The 22,970-nt window shown below is 35.7% G+C and overlaps 1 protein-coding gene across 3 annotated transcripts in view; it reads left to right on the top strand.

Annotated features, from left to right (window-relative positions):
- lpp (LIM domain containing preferred translocation partner in lipoma) overlaps positions 1–22,970 on the top strand; it is a 402,581-nt gene that overhangs the window by 106,148 nt on the left and 273,463 nt on the right. For all 3 annotated transcript variants that reach the window (XM_056459922.1, XM_056459923.1, XM_056459924.1), the window contains exon 3: positions 19,724–19,929. In XM_056459922.1, the coding sequence (XP_056315897.1) occupies positions 19,743–19,929 (187 nt within the window). In that variant the 5' untranslated portion in view covers positions 19,724–19,742. The remainder of the gene's footprint in view (positions 1–19,723; positions 19,930–22,970) is intronic.

Raw genomic sequence — 22,970 nt, 5'->3', positions numbered from 1 at the left:
CTGGATTATTATTATTTTTTAATATTTTCATGCTTTAATATACAATCTTATGACCATCTTGGAAAAAAAAAATGAAATAAATAGACTTTCTCATTTAGATTAAAAAGCTATGGTTTTGAATATTACAAGAGTACTAAATAGAAGGACATTCTACCAGAAATGTACATTTTTACTTAAAAATGTGAAGGGGCCTGACCTTCAAGCTTTTCTTCCTCAAAAAAATCATACGAAGCAAGTATAAAATCATACAAAACGTGCATAAAATCATCCGTTTCAATGATAGAACACATGCTTGATCACTGTCAGCTGTTGCTCCGTCAAGTAATGTTAATTCCTCTGGGTTCTATTTTAACGATCTAGGTGCAAAGTCTAAAGTGCATGGTGCAAAAAGCGTTAAAACATTAACACGGCGCATGGTCTAACAGGCTTGTGCTTATTCTCTTGATGAGTTATGGGTGTTTTGAGCTGAATGTGCATTAAACCAATCAGAGTCTCATCTCCCATTCCCTTTAAGATTCAGTTGCGTTGTGATATGGTGCATTTGCTTCTTACATGGGCGGACTTTGTAAGTGGAAAAATTGAACACTTCACTAGCGAGAAAGCGCAAGGATAAAGAACAAGCTTCCTCCATTCGGCCTCTTTACTTTCTTCTTTACTTTACTTTTACTCTTTACTCCTTTACTTTTGTGGATAAGAAAACGGTGTTGTACGCACTCCACTGAAGAAATCCATTAGCCTTAATTTTAAGTTTTTGTTTAAGCGCAAAGATTTGTTTATAAACTATTTCTAAATTCAGTTCTGATTTATATTTATTGAAGTTATATCCAAACACACCGTCATATTCTTATGCCTCATATGGTGATGCATACATCTCCAAATCTGACAGGTGGAAAAATCTAAACTTGTTTTTATTAAAACAAATAAAATATGCATATAATTATGCCTTCCGACACAAAGAAGGCATGGAGTCAGTGTTTTTTTTTATTTATTTATGTTGAAAATAAAAATTTTTGTAACATTTTAATCCTTTAATTTGTTTCATACGTATTGGTATTTGTGTGTTGCTGTACAGCTCTGTTTATTAAGTAATGTTTCTGCGTTTTGGACCTGCATAGCCGCATAACTAACGTGCTCTGCGCTGGACTTTAGACCTGCTTTCAGTTGGTCAACAGTGCAGTGTATTTCAGTTCCTCAAAATAGCAACATGCCAACAATGCCAAAAAGTAGGGTTTCGCTGGTCTGAAAATAGCAACAAATCGCGCCAAACACGTCTTGCACCTTATTGTGTTGGGTGTATGATAGGGCCCTCTGAGTCATTGCCTTAAAGGGTTATTGCATGCATTTTATGCAAAATTTAACACAAATGTTACAGGAGTTTATTTAAATTTTTATGTTTTTAATCAATTGATGTGAATGATAACATCTTAAATTGCTATTTCTAAAGTTTTTTTTTCTAAATAACAGTTTTTAGCGTAACAAAACTATTAAAGCTGGAGATTCAATTGGACTGAGGACAAGGTCAATGGCAGGGTTTGTAAATTTGTAAAGTGTTTTTAATAAAAATAAAAAAAGAGAACCAAATGAATGGCATTCTTTTACAGAACAGCTTACAGTATATCAAACATCGGTCCATTTTAGAATTTTTTTGGGGATGATACACTTTTATTCACTGTATTTATGCTTTTTTTTTCAAGGACAGATATTTCTGTTAGAATGTCTCTAGCGTGTACATTTCTCCTCTGGATAGTTTTCACTCTTAGTTTTTGGATAGACACAGCCTGATAATAAACCATTTGGATATTCTGATTTCTCAATGAAATAATACATTATGTAGCATTGTATTAATATGTCTTTAGTATTCTGCTTTAAAATAACATGTTAAGGTTTCAGCCAGAAATCAACACAACCATTCTCCTTTTTTAATGTAATTATAAAGAACTGTGTTTGAATGCTGCTCCTAACACTCACTTATCCTTCAGTGACCTATGCACGAGTGTTTATTTCTCTCAAATGATCGTTCCCTCATTTGTTTGTGTTTGTTTACGGGTCGAAGATCGCCTTGGGGTCTATCGAGGTGAACGACGCTGACATATGTCAATCTTTAACAGTCACTTGAAAGGTAGTAAGCGCCATTCCCTAAGATGTTCCATCACACCATTGGCTGTCTCCAAAATCAAAACCCTCTTATTATGCAAGCTGTCCAACTCCATTTGATTCCTTCCTTTGCCAATATGGAGCTGTCACTCTCTATCAAACGCTGATATTTATATTTACCGCTTTACACCGCGAAACTCTGGATCCCTGTCACGGGGGAGCTGAATTGGAGAGTCCCAAAAAACCATGAATCCATAAAGGCACTTGAGAAACATTCTGACAAGCTGTGAAGACGTGCAATTTTTATGGGTTTGATAAACATGTTTTGTTATCAGGGGAATTGAATGCAATTTTTTTTTTTGTGAGGCGTGCAGACGTGGAAGAGAGTCGATACTTCGGGCCTGTTTGGAGGTCTCAACCTTTAAAAATCAACATGGGGTAACGTATCTCTTGATGTCCTCGCACGAAACGATCAAATGCCAACATGGCTTAAAAGTGCTCAGCAGGCAGTATGCTAAACATGGCGAGGGTCTGCCTTCATCTTGATTTGCCTGGCGAACGAGCGCTGTTTCGGTGTCTGCCGCAGATGGAGGGGGAATTGAGATCTCCTCCATATTAGCCATGCATTGTTTTAATCCCATTTGTAATGCCTATCAAACGGCATGAGCTTTCTCAAACACTCGTCTAATTTGGAAAACAAATCAGTGGTGGCCTTGTCATTTGATTAGTGCTGGTTTTGTTAGGCTTCCTTATTAGCCTAATTAGCTCTTTGTAAGTATGAGATATCTGCCCTGGGGATGTGGCCGGGAGAGAGACTGACCTCCAGTGTGACTGACCCTGCGCCAGCTAAATGATTCTAGCAGATTTAGATGGCAACAGCCGACTCTCTTTATTTAAAAAAAAGGAAGAAGAAAAGAATCAAGCAAGCAACCATTTTTTGTGCTAAATTAGCATATCGTCATTCTGGGGTAATGATATGACCGCTTCTCTATATGTAGACAGCCAGACGGAGCTCCTCCTCTCCTGGTGTCAGATAATATAAAAGGCAGTTTGAGATTGTTATCTGCAATAAACGCCGAATTGCCGAATGAGCAGATTTAATAGGCAAATGCGCAGTACATGAAAATCTTCTGGGATAACAGTGAGTACAACTGATGGATAACCGTTGTTCTTCATTAATAGCCGAAGCCTACACAACAGGTTTTATCTCTTTCCTAAAACTGTTTCCTGTCACAGTTTCATTGACGATGCTGGAGATTAGAGGACCAGACGGTATTGCTGTTGAATGTAGTCTATAGTGTGGCTTTAGATAAGGAATAATTTAGCATAAACAAAGCCTTCTATATGTTCGGCTTTTAAAACCCGTGGTATCAACAGTGACAAAACTACGGTGCCGACAAGAACAATCCCAGCTGACTGAACTTTTGGCCTCCAGTGTGCAAGTTCTCATGTGTTGTTAGTCAGTTGTGTTTTCCCTCACTTTGTCTCTGCGGGATTAACTGGGGGAAGAAAGGTCAGGTAAACTTGATCAAATATTAATAAGTCTCTCTGCAACCAGTGTTGGCTTCTGCTAGAGTTCAGGAAAACAGCAACATGCAGCTGGTGAGGGGCTGCAAAAAAACAATTAAAGGAGTCGTGAGAAATCAAATTTGCCTTTATGTTTTGACATATCAGTGGTCTTTGTAATAAAACATTCTGCAGATTTTATAGTTTATAATGGCTTTCTCATCATAAACAAAGCATTTATTTAATCATGTGCTAAAATTGGCCCAAATGGATTAGAAGTGGCAGATAACGTCACAATGGTGAATAAACCATATATAATATAATATAATATATATAAATATATATAATATAATATATAATATAATATAAATAATATAATATAATATAATATAATATAATGTATGAATGTAATGTAATATAATTAATATAACATAATTATATAATAAAATATATATAATAAAATATAATATAATATAATATAATATAATATAATATAATATAATATAATATAATATACATAATAACATAATATAATATAATATAATATATATAATATAAATAAATATAATATAATATAATAAATATAATATAATATAATATAATATAATATAACATAATATAACATAATATAACATAAAATAATATAATATAAATATATATATATATATAAATATAATGTAATGTAATGTAGTGTAATATAATATAATATAACATAATATAATATAAAATATAATATAATATAATATAATATAATATAATAAATATAATATAATATAATATAATATAATAATGTAATATTAAATAATAATATAATATAATATAATATAATATAATATAATAAATATAATATAATATAATAAAATATAATATAATATAATATAATATAACGTAATATAACGTAATATAATATAATATAATATAATATAATATAATATAATATAATATAATATAATATCATATAATAAAATATAATATAATATAACATCATATAACATAATATAAAATAATATAATATAATATAACTATAACTATATAATATAATATAATATAATATAATATAATATAATATAATATAATATAATATAATATCATGTAATATTATATAATGTAGGCGACACCAGTGGTGTGTATATATATATATATATATGCTAGCCTTGGCAATTGGCTGTGTGTATACAGTATGTAACTTATATAATCATTTTAATACTGAAAAAAAAGAGTTAATCAAGATAGTTACAACAATTTAGTTAACTTTTCTTTAAGTTAACTCAGTAGGGCCTGTGCGTACATGGAAAGACAGCTTTTTATTTACTTTCTTTACTGGCTAATTACTTTACATTTAAATATATTCCTTCAAACATCAATCAGCCCTTATTTTTGCTTGTCACATTTGTGCATGCTTGTTTTAAACTATTAAAAGTCTGTCTTCTGTTGTCGCTATTATATACTAGTAGTTATCCTTTTTAAATTGCATATTGTTACGCGATTTATGAGTAGTCTTAGCCTCATAATTTTTTTTTTTGTGATAGCGGTATAGGCACAATTAAGACAAATGTGAAATACTGTTGTACAGGGGCGATTTTAGGATTTTCATTTTTTGAGAGCGGATCAGGAACAGATCATTTTGGGGTAACAAAGAAAAATGTATATTTACACACATAAATTTTTAGGTAAGAATTTACTAAATAATACACTAAATTAGGGAAGTTTAATCAGAAAAATAAGTGAGTATACAAACAGCTCGTGGAAAAAAGTAAGCATACTCAGTATACGTGCATATAGCAAGGACTACACCACTGGGCGACACGGTTACTGGGTTGCAGCTGGAAGGGAATCCGCTGTGTAAAACATATGCTGGATATGTTGGCAGTTCATTCTATTGTTGCAACACTGATGAATAAAGGGACTGATGAATGAATAAATAACATAATAAGGAAATTAATGTATAATAAATATAAATATATATAATATAATACATATAATATAATATAATATAATATAATATAATATAATATAATATAATATAATATAATATAATATAATATAATATAATATAATATAATATAATATAATATAATATAATATAATATAATCAAGCCTGAGCTTAATCATACCCCAGGGGGAATAAAGGAAATAATTTCAGCCTTGACTGTATATGTCAGGTTCTGTGTTGTTGTGTTCCATGTGCTCCAGGTTTATGTCATGTGACTTCCCCGTGTGCTGTGATTCCCATGTTCCATTATCCCGCTGTTTGTTAATGTTCAGTGTCTCACACCTGTGTCCAATTAGTTATATTACGTGCTGTGTATTTAAGTCCTGTGTTTTGTTCAGCCCAGCATCCGGTATTATATTGTCTTCACCCCATGATTCCTGTGTGTCAATGTTCCAGTATTTCCAGTGAGTGTTATGTAAATATATACGTGTTATATATATATATATATATATATATATATATATATATATATATATATATATATATATATATATATATATATATATATATATATATATATATATATATACGTATCCTGTGAGAGGGCGAGTCGTGACAGTATATAATTTTGTTGGCTGTTAATATATGTTTTTTTATTTATTTATTTATTTTTTTTGCATTTGACTGATAATAATGAGTTATAAGTAAATGGAGTGATAACAAATAAACTTTTTAAGAAGACAAACCAGTCTGCTGTACTGGATATTACAGCAGCTGCATCAGAAACCACAAGTAAACTATTGAATTATGCTTTGTCTGTAAATGAGATACAGTCTTGTATGGATAATGTTGCCAAAACACTTATCCATGTGCACTAGAGATGTGTCGTTGATAGTAGTCACTGTATGTAGTGTGAAACAGCAGATGATAATAAATATGCTTCATTCATCCAGGACAGTAGGTGTCAGTGTAAAGTTCAAAACTATTATTGACACTAATAAGATTGGGCGAAACTGAATTAAAATTGTATTGAGTGCAGCTTTATTGTATCTGTTGTTATTGCAAATGGGAGGTGAATAAGGAAAAAACAACTTCAGCCCCAGTTGAAATGATACTGTGACCAGTTTAAACTCTGCCATCCACTTCAAGTATTAAACTTTCAGCACTTGGAAGTGCTCCAAAACGGCCGTTCGCTTTTATTAATACGTCAACACGTGGCACAGTGTCATTCTAGTGGTACTCTCAAATATTTACCCCACACAATCACGAAACATTTTCAGATCCGTGATGCCCACTTGAACTCTTAACAAGGCCATGTTTCCAAACAGAGCAGTGTAGGGATGAGGCGATCCCTCGTCTGTGTAATGTTGCATTAGCCCGCTCAACCGTTCAACCAGCTGTGGAAAGCACAGAGCTAAGTGGGCTCGGCCGGGGTCCTGAGAACAGATGGGGACCTTTAATTTTTAAAGCTGTTATTCGTGTAGCTGAGCTCTCTGTGTATTGTGTCATGGTGCATATGAGTGCTAATTCAGGCCTGCATCTCGTTCCACCCTCCTCTCGCCACCCCTGCTGGATTCGCTCCATCCACAGAGAGAAGAAACATCAGCAGCCCTTCTCTGACCTTCTGCTTTCAGAACACTTGTGGTTTGTTATGATGAGCACTGGTCAGAATCAGATTCCTGGCGAATGAGTGGATCAGGATCACACTGAGCTCCGCTATTCTGCCTTTATTGTAGTTTTACTCCATCCATTCTCCATCCAATCAGATTAAACATCACATCGATCCACCTGTTTTCAAACTATTTATTCTTCCAAATCCAGTGGCTCAACCCTCTGTCCATTTCTTTCTTTCTTTCTTTCTTTCTTTCTTTCTTTCTTTCTTTCTTTCTTTCTTTCTTTCTTTCTTTCTTTCTTTCTTTCTTTCTTTCTTTCTTTCTTTCTTTCTTTCTTTCTTTCTTTCTTTCTTTTATCTATCCATCCATCCATCCATTCCTTGCTTGCTTCTATTCAACCATCTGTTTATCCATCCATTCTATCTCCCTCCCCTCTCTCACTCCCTCCCTTCCATTCTTTTAATCCATCCATCCGTCCGTCCATCCATCCATCCATCCATCCTTCCTTCCTTCCTTCCTCCCTTCTTCCTTCCTTCCTTCCTTCCCTTTCTTCTTTCATTCCGTGCTCCCTTCCTTCATTCATTCATTAATCCATCCATCCGTCCATCCATTCTTTCCTTCCTTGCTTCTATCCAATCATCCATCATTTCATCCATCCATCCATTCATCCTTCCTTCCTTCCTTCCTTCCTTCCTTCCATCCTATCCATCCATCCATCCTCCCTCCTTCTCTCCTCATTCATTCATTCATTCATTCATTCATCCACCCTCCTTCCTTCCCTCACTCCCTTCGTCCATCCATCCATTCATCCATCCCTCCAACCATCATTCCATCCATCCATCCATCCATCCATCCATCCATCCATCCATCCATCCATCCATCCATCCATCCATCCAATCTTCCCTTTTTTCCATCATTCCATGCTTCCTATCTTTATTCATTCATCTATCCATCCATCCATTCCTTCCTTCCTCTCTTCCATTCTTTACATTCAGCCATCCTTTCATCCATTCTCCCTCCATCCTTCTCTCCCTCATTCATTCATTCATCCACCCTCCCTTCTTCCCTCTCTCCCATTCTTCTCATTCCATCCATCCATTCTCTCTTCCTCCATCTCTCCCTCTCCCCTCCCATTCTTCATTCATTCCTTCCATCCATCCATCCATCCTCCCTCCCTCCCTCCCTCCCTCCCTCCCTCCCTCCCATTCTTCTAATCCTTTCATCCATCCATCCTTCTAATCCATTCATTCATCCATCCTTCCTTCTTATCCATCCTTCTCATCCATACATCCATCCATCCTTCATTCATCCACCCATCCATCCATCCATCCATCCATCCATCCATCCATCCATCCATCCATCCATCCATCCATCCATCCCTTCCTTCCTTGCTTCCATCCATCCATCCATCCATCCATCCATTCATCCATCCATCCATCCATCCATCCAGCCATCCATCCATTCATCTATTCTCCCTCCATCCTTCTCTCCCTCATTCATTCATTTGTTCATTCATTCATTCATTCATTCATCCACCCTCCCCCCATTCCTCTCATTCCATCCATCCATCCATTCATCCTACCATCCTCCGTCTCTCCCTCCCTCCCTCCCTCCCTCCCATTCTTTTAATCCATCCATCCATCTTTTTCATCCATTCATCCATCCTTCTCATCCATCAATCCATCCATCCATCCATCCCTCCATCCATCCATCCATCCTTCATTCATCCACCCATCCCTTCCGTCCATTCATCCATCCATCCATCCTCCCTCATTCATTCATTAATTCATCCATCCATCCATCTCTCTATCCTTCTCATTCTCCCTTCCTTCCTTCCTTCCTTCCTTCCTTCCTTCGTTCATCTTGTTTCTTTTTTCTTTTTTGCTTACTTGCTTTTGTTCTTTGTTGATTTAATTGTTGCTTGTTTGCATTCATTTGTTCATTCGTGTGTTCGAAAGTGTATATATTTTGACCTTATAGCTCTGCTTCAGATGCAAATTTTACTTTATTTTATTTTAAGTTCATAAGGGGGTTGTCTTTTTTTAAAGGGTTGTCTGTGTAAGAGTCCTCATTCCATCATCTGTCCTCTTGAGATACAGGGGAACTGTGACTTCTTGTCATGTCAGAGTACACTGTGGTATCTTGTTTATTCTCAAGTGTCTGTAGTGTTGTTTACGTGTCACTTGAACCTTCAGATCAGGGCCAGAGCTCAGTGTCTGTTGCAACACATGACCTGCCATGTCACTGCTTGACAATGCAGCAAAGACTGACAAATTGTCACAGGCCATTAAGATGGCTTCTAAGGAAAAAACGTGCCAAGAGATGGAGTAGATACAATCAGATTCTATCTGGAATGTCATACTGTGTGAACTCCATGTTCTGATCACCATTAGGAAAGCCCTTGCATATAATGTTGTTTACAGATTCTTTTTACATGCACACATAGACACACATACACATGCTTACCGGCCAGTTGAGTATTTATAAGCGTCACTGTGAAGTCTGGCAGTGGGAAAGGTGGCAGAAACTCAACCTCATGTCTATAAACACATGGTCTTCATTATCTGATTAGTCATCGAGTGGCTCTTTTGATACTGCAATATTTGTCCATAATGATGTGATAACCAATCACACCAACAGTAGACTTATTTTTTATTAAGGTACTTGTATTATTATTATTATACTTGTTCTTCCATGTATTTTATTTTATTTCATTTATTATCAGATAGGAACAAACCTTACACTCTTACAAAAAGCTACAGAAACCGCACCAGTGGTGTAACAAATGATTTCAAAATACTTAAGTTTGGTGTTAGTATTGTTATTTGAAAGATATTAACATCCAAAGCTTGTAGTTTTTACATAATAATAATAATTCCTTAAATTTATAGTGCTTTTCTGGACGCTTCAAGCACTTTACACATTGGGGGGAATCTTCTCATCCACCTCCAGTGTGCAGCATCCACCTGGATGACGCGACAGAAGCCGATTAGTGGAGAGGAGACAGAGTGATGAAGCCAGTTATGATATGGGGATGGTTAGGAGGCCAATATTGCGAAAAGTCCTACATGACGGTAATAGTTTGATTGCAGTGTTTACTTCAGTAATGCCACTAATATATGCATACTCCACGTGTCTTAATTTCATTTCTGTTTAGTTCAGTTATGACTTTAGTCGCATTAAAGTAATCAAAAATCGCTGTTTACATGGTAGACTCTTAATCAGAGTATTGTTTTAATCATATTAAAATCGTATTAAAGTATTGTTGCCCATGTAAACATACTCAATGTTTTACACACCGTCAGGGCTCTGTGAACTTGGCATTGAGAAGCAGCATTTTCTGTATGTACGTACATCAAAAGCAAGTATGAAATCGCTGTTTGGAGCTTATGTAGGCCTACAGTTCAACATTCATGTTTAACTGAATAAACAGTTAGTAAACACAAGTACATCTTATTGAACATCATTTATTTTCATCACCAATTATCATCGTAGAACAGTTTCTCAAGCAGTTTGTGATGCATTTTGGAAATAGGAGATGAGCCCCTGGTCTAATGCGCCACCTGGCTCGAGAAACCTGTTCTCAAAGATTTATTATTTGGGTAGCACACATATTCTGAATGTCTTCGGCAGTATTCAAATGAACCATTTTAATCTAGATTAATCTAGATTAATTTTGAGATTAATCTAGATAAAAAAAAAATTATCAATGCCCACGTATAATATACATATATATGTATAATTAATTAACTTATTACAGTAAAAACCCAACCAATCCCATTAATAACAGAATGGAGTACAGCTCTGAATAAACTTAGCTGCACCTGCCTTTACCTTGATTTGCTCGCCCATATCTTGTGCATTGCTCTCTGCATGATTTCGGCCGGTGGAGCACATGGTTTTTTTTTTGAGACTCGAGCAAACAGTGCGCGCGGCGCCGCATTTGATTTGAGTTTAATATGAAAAACTTTGAAGAGATTTTGTCTGAAACAGGTACGCCTGTACAGACATCCTTATGATCCGTAATTATAGAGATAACCAGATGACTAATAATTCTTGGCTAGAAGTTCCAACAGCCGTGGGAAAGGACGAAAATTTTTGTTAAAAAGTTGGGAAAAACCTGAGAAATAAGTTTGTTAAAGCCATATGGTCATGGCGAAAGTGGTGACCCAGGTACACAATTACAGAATATGTTTTTCCACTATTCATAGGTTTTACACTGATGTATATGTTACAATTTTGAATTTAAAACAATTTACAAGTTACAAAACTATAATTAAGGAACAACTAATTTATTTGATACCTGGGAAGGAATATTTGGAATATTTATCGGTTTACAATAAACTTTTCTAGGCTTTATTGGTGATAATGGTCAGGAATGTTGGACCATTATTGCCCTTTTCTCCTTTTTAGGAGAGGACAGAAACTAGCCAGTCAGTAATGTGTGAATTGTGGAGGGTTCTAAATCTAAAAAAACATCTGTATTTTTTAGTAAGTGTACTTTTTTTTGGCTTTTATTCTCGCCATGATAAAAAATATATATTTGTAGAGCAACCCGTGTTCTGTTGTCATTAATATTTTAATAAACTTTAATAGGTAAAACTGTCCGAGATATGAACAAAAGCAAGTGCTGCATCAAAGTTTGATTTTTAAAATCTTGAATGGTTATAAAAATCCTTATAACCATTCAAATAATTTATAATAACAGAAAAAATAACTAGTTTAAAAATCTTTCTACTTCTCTGTTTATCCGGTGAGGTTTTTTTTGGCCACCCCCTGTCGTTTTAAATAATATCACAACGGCGAATGCGGCAAGTATAAAAGCCTCATCCGTTTTGCAGCTTAAGTGTCTGCTCGGGCTGTATTTAATGTTATCACCGTGCTGCTGTCATGTCCAGCCGTTGTTTGTATATACACAATACAGTGTCAGTTAGCTCTTGCTTTTATTTTTATTTCAGTTAACACAATTTTTTAAATTTTAGTTTTCATTTTTTCATTCATTTTTGTTAACTATAATAACCATGACTTGAAATTACAAAGATGCCAAAGATATTTGCTCCAACCACCCCATCTTTCTCTCTCTCTCAAATGGGATAATAAGCTAAATCAAAGGTTAGCATAAGCCAACTTTGGCCCGTGGGCCCTAGTTTGGGCATCTCTGCTCTATAGTGTCTGATATGTCACTATAGTATCATGTACTTTTGGAACTTTTATTATTATTATTATTGCTTTGCAAAAATTCTCCAACTTTGTCTCCGGTTCCTCTCTGCATGTCACCAGCTCCAGGAAAAATACCTGGCTCATTGACATGCATTTTATTGTTGCATTTGGAAAAAAAAAGCGCTAGAGAGGAAGGTCTCTTTGTACCTGTTCCCATTGACATCCCATGTCTCCATCGGACTGTAGTCTCTTTGATCCGCATTGATCCCCCGGCTCACTGTTTTCCTTCTCACTGGAGAGGTCGGGGTTGAGGTTAAGCTGTGCTTTATTCTTCTCACAAACACTATCCAGGCATTACAATAGAGTCTGCAGCAAGGGTCAGAAAGTCCGACAGACCTCAAGTGTTGGGCAGTATTGTTTCCTTATGCCCTGGTCTCCGCTGTGAAACTGTTCTTTTCAACCTTTGCCAAAGAGTTCAGGTGTGTTGGAAGCATTACTGTTTGATGATATCCTCTGTCCTTGCACTGTTCTCTTTTTTTTCCTACTGTAGGTGGGTTTGAATGTGAGCAGAAAGATGGGAAATTGAGGGTTGTGGTTCCGCAGGATCAATGGAGAAGCTCGGTAAAGAAGTTCTGCCGTGTGGTGCGGCTAGACGATGTTAGAGCATGATTGTGCGTGGGCTCTTTGGGCTCGTCTCTAAGGGAAAAACGTAAAGCCTACATCAGTCAAGAAGCAGCCAAACGGCATACACAGATTCAGCTACAAACAGCAGCAATGGCACCCACAAAAAAAGACCAACAGTAAAAAAAAAAAGAAGATGCTGTGTTGAAATAGTTCAAATAGCATTTCATTCGATTTCAGTGCATCTGTGATGGTAAAACAACAGCTATTACAGAGTTCAGCCTGTGAGAGATGCTTTCTTCTTGTTTTCCTTCTCTTTCCTTTCTTTCCTCTTTTATTATTTGTTTTTTTTTCTCTTTATTTTTTCTCTCTTTTTTTACTTGGAAGCATAATTAAAAAGGTCTGTAAGACTATCTGGGATACTGTAAAAAATAATACTTTTAGCATGCATAATTTTTTTACCATCCTGGAATTATAAGTAACAATAATAAAAAAAAGAAAAGATTTTTTATTTTTTATTTTTAATTTTTTTTTATTTATAAACTTATTTTTGCGTTATTTGTGATAAACTATCAATTAGAGCAGGCGTTCCCAAACTTTTCAACCCGCGACCCCCAAAATAACAATGCCAGCAACTCGTGACCCCCAATATCCTCTGAGGTGGTTATAAATATATAAATCTTGCACACAACAGAACAGACACACAAACCAATAGCCCCAAGTCTATTCATCATTTAATTTTGAAAAATGCTCAGAGACCATCCTCCATCTTCAGATGTGGCCTGTATTTATTTTTAATGTACATGAGTGCCGTAAAGGTGTCAGAAAGTTTAACCCGGTGCCATAAAATCAATGTGCTGTATTTTTAATATAACATAATCACTCCAGGGGTCGCCAAGAAAAATGGAAGGTCTGATGGCTTTTTATTTGCATGTTGTTTTTTTAAATGTAACTATTAACTACTATTTTTTCTTCAGTAGGTTGTGGATAAATATGGTCATTCTAATAGTTTAATAAAGTGAATTTGATATTTGGAAATCGCTAAGCGACCTCGCCTCATAGTCCCATGACCCCTTGGAGTGTCCCGACCCCCACTTTGGAAACAACTGAATTAGAGCATAAGAGCTATTAACCCAAGCAGAAAAAAAGTCAATGTTCAGTGGTGTGACTGGCCAACATCCATACCCTTCTCCATTCTTCACAACATTGCTGCATCTGAAATCACATAATCCCCTATTAATATAATATGTGGAAAAAACATTGTTCATGAGCTGAGTAATAAAAAAAAAAACTGTATGTTTGTTTTGATGCTCAAGATGGTAAATGTTGTGTTAGCCATTATGTGTTTGAGTGCTACTCAGATCTCGAGGCAGAAAAAGAAACAAAATTCAATGATTGCTGTAGTCTGCTTTCTTCTGGTAATTACTTTTTCCAGCCCAGGCTCATTGGAAATATGTGCTTCAGTCTAAGTTTTTGCAAAATCTAAAATACCTTCCTTCAAATACGTTTCACTGTACATTTCAGATTACAAATCCACTAGAGGGCGGTGTCTATATTTTAAAACATTTCAAATACGTTACTTGGGGTGAATTGTGTTGTACATTTCAAATAAGCGTCTTTCTTGTACACATCCACAAGAAGTGGGGCTTGTTGTACAGATCACCTAGCGAATCAGTGACCTGAACCCTTCCCTAACTCAACCAATAGTGTTTTTTTTTTTTGTTTTTTTAAAGTAGGCCAGTGACGATGCCAAGTTTTGATACCCACGGTAGGTCAGTCAGCTCCACCAGTGTTTGGTGGCAGAGGCAGCCCTCCGTCTGTCTGTTTTAATACACATGATGGGATATAGCATTAGAAAAAAACATGTCAAGCTAAGGCTAAAATTCACATCAAACACTAATGCACTTCATTTGTGAAGGGAATTTGTCTAAATATCTTACACATCGGTCTCACAATCGCAATCCCAAACATCACTTATATCATAGTCTGACCACATGATCACATGATAGCGTTTGTTTGTGTTTTCTTAATGCTCTGATGCACAAAATATTTATTACAGAGGAAAAAAAAGACCTAAACTTGTTAAATTTTGCACATAAGTTAAGTTGTTACCTTCACATAGAAAACTGTGAATACTGCGCAGAATCTTTCAAAACACATATCACTTGCTTATCCGCTCATAATGATTGTGCACACAAATATAATACATTCAGGAGTGTCAATTTATTCATAGAATAGGATGTGCTAATGTCTGCAATAATGAAAGTTACAGCAAACCCGAGGCTGATGTATTCGATTACAAATAGTAGACATAGCTGACAGGAGTGGAACTTGGTGTGGGCTTCTGCTGCTGTAGCCCATCTGCCTCAAGGTTAGACGTGTTGTGCGTTCAGAGATGCTTTTCTGCAAACCTCAGTTATAATGAGTGGTTATTTGAGTTACTGTTGCCTTCCTATCATATCTAGTCAGTCTGGCCATTCTCTTCTGACCTCTGTCATCAACAAGGCATTTGCGCCCACAGAACTGCTACTCATTGGACCATTCTCTGTAAACCCTAAATGGTTGTGCGTGAAAATCCTAGTAGATCAGCAGTTTCTGAAATACTCAGACCTGCCCATCTGGCACCAACCACCATGCCACGTTCAAAGTCAGTTAAATCACCTTTCTTCCCCTTTCTGATGCTCGGTTTGAACTGCAGTAGATCGTCCTGACCAAATGCAATTAGCTGCCATGTGATTGGCTGATTAAAAAGTAGCGTTAACGAACAGTTGGATAGGTGTACCTAATAAAGTGGCCGGTGTGTGTATATATTTATCATCATTTTGTTTAATGTCCCGCGGGGGTTTACCAGAGGAAAACTTGAGCATCATGAGGATTTTAATTCAGCCAGCCATTTGATTTACCATGTTCATAAGAATCATTTCAGTTAACCTCAACCCGCTAGTTATCTCATTACACTATACTTTGCAGATAGTTTGCATTACAGGCTAATGTCGAACTGTGTAATGTCCAACGCTATTTTGATCACCGCATGGCAGAGGTTTGGTCATTTGCACCTCAACACTGGTGTCAAATGCTGTTACGTTTTCAACAAATATAGCAAACAATTTTATTTATTGCGCAATTTATTATCGCCACTTGAATGTAGCCAATAACAGGCCGTATATGGGTTGAAACCATACAGTCACTTTTACTATGAATCTTTCAATTAGCGTGCTTCAACATATTCTCCTGCGTTTGTAAATAACACAAATAAACCCATAAGTTGGGAAGTAGTTGAAAAAGTTCATGGAATTTTTAGAGTCAAAATAGACAGCAGCGACCCTGCAGCTAAATGCCCAAACTGGTAAACAACACTGACTATGTAAATATGTCTGTCTCAGAGACAAGTTGAACACACTCATAACTCTGGCTGTGGTGCAGCAGTTAGCTCGTGTGCTCCTGGAGCTGTCAATAAATGCATTAGAAGTCATCAATATTGTCAGGTTGTTAATGTTGCTGGTACGACAGCTTTCACCACGTCAGTGAAAGCTGAACTGCTGTCATGCTCCTTGGCAGCTTTGATAGATATGACACAACTCCCCGTTCTACATCACACATAGCTTTGGTGATGTATTATGTTTTTATTTAACTTGATATAAGGGTAGCAACTGGTGGTTATTTGCTTCCAACTATGGAAAGGCAAGTGTCTTGTGAGAATTATGGGATTATATCAAATTACAGCCTCTTGTTTGTCACCTTGGCACGTTCTAGAGAACTCGAGGAATTATTAGCACCTTTGGTTTTGATGCCTGCCAATGCTTCTGGGGATATCTGAAAATATTCACCTTTAAAAGGGAAACAAACACACAAACTAAAATAACAAACTAACAAACAATCCTATTTTGTAATTTATTAAATAAATAGCCCCCACCCCCAAAAAAATACATTTCTGTCATCATTTACTCTAAAACATTTTGAGTTTTTTTTTATGTCCGGTTGAACACAAAAGAAGATATTTTGAAGAATGTTGGAAACCTGTAACTATTCACTTTTATAGTAGGAAAAACAAATAATATAGAAGTCAGTAGTTACAGGTTTCCAACATTCTTCAAAATATATTATTTTGTGGACTTTTTTCAACAGGACAAAAAAAAAAAACTCAAACCAATTTGGAACAAGTCAAAGGTGAGTAGATGATGACAGAATTTTCCTTCTGGGGTGAACTATCCCTTTAACTCTTCAAAATATATATTACAATGGGAATGCTAAGCAAATGTCCAGATATGTCCAGGAAACTGATTAAAAATTTAAGTTGAAGTGAAACTATTAACTCTTAACTCTCTTCGGTATATTCATGAAAATGGAATCATACATAATTTTCAGAGCACGGCCATTTATTAAATCCAGTTGACGAAACAGGTCTGAATGGTGTGCTTACAAAACACACTGATGGCATCAGTTCTAGCTTGGAATTTTTAGTCTGGAGCAAACATTCTTGAAGAATGAACAAGTGTGAACACAACTATCAACACATCAGAATTGGGTAAGGAACTGAGCAAAATTTACATTGAACTAGGGCTAAGCAGTTAATCCAAAAACAGTTTCAGTTTCGGCCTCGAACGATATTTAAAATACAGTTATTGAAGTGAAACAATTATTGAGAAAGTAAAGCAATTCTTACAGTGAAGAGTACTGCTTTATTTGACATTTGATTATTCATTTCTGAATACTTGACACTTACATAGAAATATAAAAGCATAGTTTGTTTCATTTTATTCTATTGCAATAGTTCTTTGCTTTTTCTTTTAATCACAGTTTAACAATCTTCCATTTGTTTGAGGACTCGAGGATTTGTTTGTCACGAATATGTGTGACCCTAGAACTCTGCTGTGGTAAATAAACCATTTATATGCTGTAAAAAATTGCCAGTACAACTAAATAAGTTAAATCAACAATACTTATAGTTTTTGTTATTGTTGTTTTTCTTGTCCAGTATTATTTAACATTATTTTATTGGGCAGAGTTCAGCTGTTTTACTGTTTGTTAACCAGCAATTTTACTTAATGTTACATATTGATTTATTGCAAAATTAGAATTTGCTTCACTGGAGAACAGTTCTGAAATGAGATTGTCTTAAATAAAATGTATTAAGGGGGTGGCATGGTGACTCAGTGGTTAGCACTGTTGCCTCACAGCTAGAAGGTTGCTGGTTCGAGCCCTGGCTGGGTCAGTTGGCATTTCTGTGTGGAGTTTGCATGTTCCCCCTGTGTTTGCGTGTGTTTCTCCGGGTGCTCCGGTTTCCCCCACAGTCCAAAGACATGCAGTATAGGTGAATTAAATAAACTAAGTTGGCCGTAGTGTATGAGTGTGTGTGTGTAAATGAGTGTGTACACTACAAAAAGTTTTCCTTACTAACTGTAGATTTTTTATCTTGTTTCTAGTCCAAATATCTAGAAATTCTTAAATCAAGAAGAATTTTCTAGACAAGCAAAACATATTGTCTTGTTTTAAGAAATAATATGCCAACTTGAAGTGAGTTTTTCCTTAAAACAAGCAAAATAATCTGCCAATGGGGTAAACAAAATAATCTTATGTCAATATAAAGAACAAGATTCATTTGTTTACCCCACTGGCAGATTATTTCGCTTGTTTTAAAGAAAAACTGACTGAATATTGGCATATTATTTCTTAAAACAAGACAATCTGTTTTGCCTGCCTAGAAAATTCTTTTTTAGGAATTTTAGGATTTTTTAGATATTTGGACTAGAAACGAGACAAAAAATCTAAGTAAGAAAAGCATTTTTGCAGTGTATTGGTGTTTCCCAATACTAGGTTGTAGCTACATCCGCTACGTAAAATGCATGCTGGAATAGATCTCTGCAATAGAGACTAAGCCGAAGGAAAATGAATGAATGAATTAAAATGTTGGCAGATGGGTTTTTTATGAAGTTTGTGGCAAAAAATATAAATAAAAAAATGTAAACAAAAACGAAACTTGGTTTAATTTGACTAAATCTTTCAGTAGTTCTAAACAGTAGTTCTATTTATAACTTTACATGGATTTTGCTGAGCCAGCACAACAAAACATAATCATGGTCATTCATTTTTTTCTTCTTTCATATTTAAGTTGTCTAGTGTGGCACACTCAGAATCATGTTAAATAATCATGATTACAACATTGACCAAAATAATTGTGATTTTTGCCATAATCAAATGGCCTCACATTGATCTGAAACTTAATTATTAAGTCTTCTAGGCAAGTTTGTGAGGGTTGATTTCACAAAATCACAAGCAAAAAAAATCTTAAACCATAGGATTTACTTGATAAAACTGAATAATTTATATAAAAAAGTAATAATTTAGTTTTCTTAAACTTCTAAATTTCATTATATAGCATTCATTCATTTGATCAGCATTTATTTGTTGTGACAGAATTTACTTTTTTTTTTTTTTTTTTTTTTTTTTTGAGTGAACTTTACATAGCCAGATTTTCTGATGTAATAATCAGATCTGACAGACTCTTGGGAGTTTGAAATGCACAGTTTGCCTTTGCAAAGTCCAGTGCTAAGAACAAAGAGCGGGAGAAGGCTCCAATGCACAAGGGGATTTAGTCCCTGATGAAAAGAACCCACAATCCACTCCTCGTCTCTGTCATGCATAAAAACAACTGTATTTTTATGGCAGGAATGTAACTCTGGAATTCAGACACCACTACAATTCCTCACACATTGTGGATATTCCGGATGCAATGGGACCTGTTCGTCTCAGCGCAGTATAATAAACTGGCTTTGTTATTGTTTCGTTTTTTTTTCAGATTTCTCAACTCCAGAAACATGTGGGGTGGACATAATGATGGTGACCAGCAAGGTCATGTGAGTGCACGGATGGAGACCAGTTTACCCATGGGTACAACCAGCATTTCTATATCCCAGCAGCAGGCTCCGAAAAAGTTTGCTCCTGTCGTGGCTCCCAAGCCCAAGTTCAACCCTTATAAACAACCCGGGGATGCAACACACGAGGGTAAGATTGATAGCCTTGACTCTTCAATTATTAGCGTTTGAAAAAATTTGCATGTGACCGTGGTCAAAGCACATGTACAAGTTTGAAGAACACATCCCCCCCACTGGAGGATCAGAACTGGGAAATCAAAATACAGAGAAATGGTGCAGCAAATTGAATTACACAGACTAAAACGTAGCATTTAAAGAAAAACTCAAGGATGTAAAAGTAGCTGGAAATGTCCAAGGATGTTACTGTAGTTGGACTGCAGGACACAAGTACTCTTAGCCTGCCTTGCATCATACTAAAAAAAAAAGTCTGGTCTGGCTCTTTGAAGCTGTCGCCTTTGCAATGACATTTTATTTTGGAGGACAGGTGACCATATGAGCGTGAAAGTTCACCACTGGTGGCCGTTTATATGCTTGGGCTATCTTAGGACTTTGAAAAGACGTCTGCAAAAAAACTTTCAGTTTGTGTGTGTGCTCGGAATTTTGGATTTGTGGTATAATATGACAGCAGATTAATCTTCAGTATAAACGAGATGTGTTTGCAAACAGCACTAAACAAATCAAGATTAGCAAATGAGTAGCTTATAACCTGACTCTTATTAAGATATTGGCTGTTTGTTTGTACTCATAGAGTACATGTTCTTCCTGATCTTATTCTACATCCCTAATCCTATCCAATACCTAAACTATATTCGAATAAAATCTATTAATACGCTCAAAATGAGGAGTTTACTGAGCTAAAGGTCATAATGGTTGTTAATAGTGATAATTGTAGCAAATTTGGAATAAATATAGCTGTATCTATTAAATAAATAGTGTTAACTGAACATAAATCAGGTCAGTAAGTCAAATTATGTTCACACAACAACTCAGCCAAATTAGTAGTTTATTGAGTTAAAAGTCATAGTTGATAATTTATTAATAGTGATAATTGTACCAAATTTATAATAAATTAATCATTCATTCATTCATTTTCTTTTCGGCTCTTTATTAATCAGGAGTCGCCACAGCGGAATGAACCGCCAACTTATGAAGCATATTTTTTACACAGCGGATGCCCTTCCAGCTGCAACCCATCACTGGGAAACACCCATACACTCTCATTCACACACATACACTACGGACTATTTAGTTTACCCAATTCACCTATAGCCGCATGTCTTTGGACATGTGGGGGAAACCGGAGCACCCGGAGGAAATGGGGAGGACCTGTAAACTCCACACAGTAATGCCAACTGACCCAACCGAGGCTCGAACAAGCAACCTTCTTGCTGTGAGGTAAAAACGCTACTCATTGCACCACCGTGCCCCCCTTTATAATAAATATTACTATCTATAAATAAAAAAAAGAGTTTTAACTGAATTTTCAAATCAAATTTGTAATTCAAATTCGCAATTCAAATGATTAAGTACACACAACAAGTTAAATTTAATAAGTTTAAAAGTAAATAAGGAATTTTTTGAAAGGAATCTTTCATAGATGTCTTGGTCAAAAATGGGAAAATATAAAGGAATTAGCAAGTAAAAAGATGCACTTTTGATTTTTCCATTTCGTTACATTTAATAAGACTTGCATTTAACATGAATTGAATAGTCAGAAATGTTCCATTGTTTTACTGTATTAACTACACTTTTAGATGTCTTAAAATGTGCATTTATTCTCAACATAAATTAAATGTATTTTAGACAAGTAAAAGGAGGGGGGGCGACGCAGTGGCGCAGTAGGTAGTGTTGTCGCCTCACAGCAAAAAGGTCGCTGGTTCGAGCCTCGGCTGGGTCAGTTGGCCTTTCTGTGTGGAGTTTGCATGTTCTCCCTGCGTTCGCGTGGGTTTCCTCCGGGTGCTCCGGTTTCCACCACAGTCCAAAGACAAGCGGCACAGGTGAATTGGGAAGGCTAAATTGTCTGTAGTGTATGAGTGTGAGTGAGTGTGTATGTCTGGAAGGGCATCCGCTGCATAAAACATGTAAGGGACTAAGCCGAAAAGAAAATGAATGAATGAATAATAACAGGGGAGAAGACAGTCAGTAGAGTTTAGCAGTGTTTGCAAGTTAAGCAGTGTTTGTATGTCCTTTGCTGCATAGAATTAATTAAAATAGAAATAAAATACCATTCATTACCATTTTTTTTAAGCACCTACATCGTTTTGCAGTTTGAGATTTCTTTTTCAGTTGAATAAAAATCAATTTTCTATTCATATATTTGCAAATATTTTGCTAATATTTAAAATTATATATATATATAAAGACAATTTTCCATTCACATAGGCTATTAGCTAAATATTTTCCAGTGTTTACATGTCCTTTACTGCATAGAATTTATTAAAATAGAAGTAAAATAACATAAATTACAAGTTGATTTAAAAAAAGCACATAAATATTTTTTTTGCATTTAGGTTTTTTTTTAGGTGAATAATTGAATTAGTGAAAATTTCGTAAAAAATGTGTAAAAATCTCGTCTCGTTCTCATGAGCCCAATCTCTTGGAGGAATCGTGTTGTCACACCCCTTATTAATGTATTATTTAGTGTATTACATAAATCCACTTTTAAACATTCATTCATTCATTTTCTTATCGGCTTAGTCCCTTTATTAATCAGGGGTCGCCACAGCGGAATGAACCGCCAACTTATCCAGCATGTGTTTTGCACAGCGGATGCATTTCCAGCTGCAACCTATCACTGGGAAACACCCAGACACTCTCATTCATACACATACACTATACGGACAATTTAGCTTACCCAATTACCCTATAGTGCATGTCTTTGTACTATGGCGGAAACCGGAGCACCCAGAGGAAACCCACGTGAACACGGGGAGAACATGCCAACTCCACACACAAAAACTGACCCAGCTAAGGCTTAAACCAGCGACCTTTTTGCTGTGAGGCGACAGTCCTACCCACTATGCCACCGCACCGCCCCACTTTTAAACATGAGTATTGTAAATCAAACCAGTTTGAAAAGTGATTTCCAAATTAATCAATTGTTAATTCATTCTTTCAGTTATTTTGTAAAATGAGTTGTTCAAAATAAGCACACAAAGTATTAACATTTGA

This window comes from Danio aesculapii, chromosome 6 (genome assembly GCF_903798145.1).
Source record: "Danio aesculapii chromosome 6, fDanAes4.1, whole genome shotgun sequence".
NCBI lineage: Eukaryota > Metazoa > Chordata > Actinopteri > Cypriniformes > Danionidae > Danio > Danio aesculapii.
The sequence above is the reverse complement of the archived record's forward strand: the minus strand, read 5'-3'. Positions and strand labels throughout refer to the sequence as shown.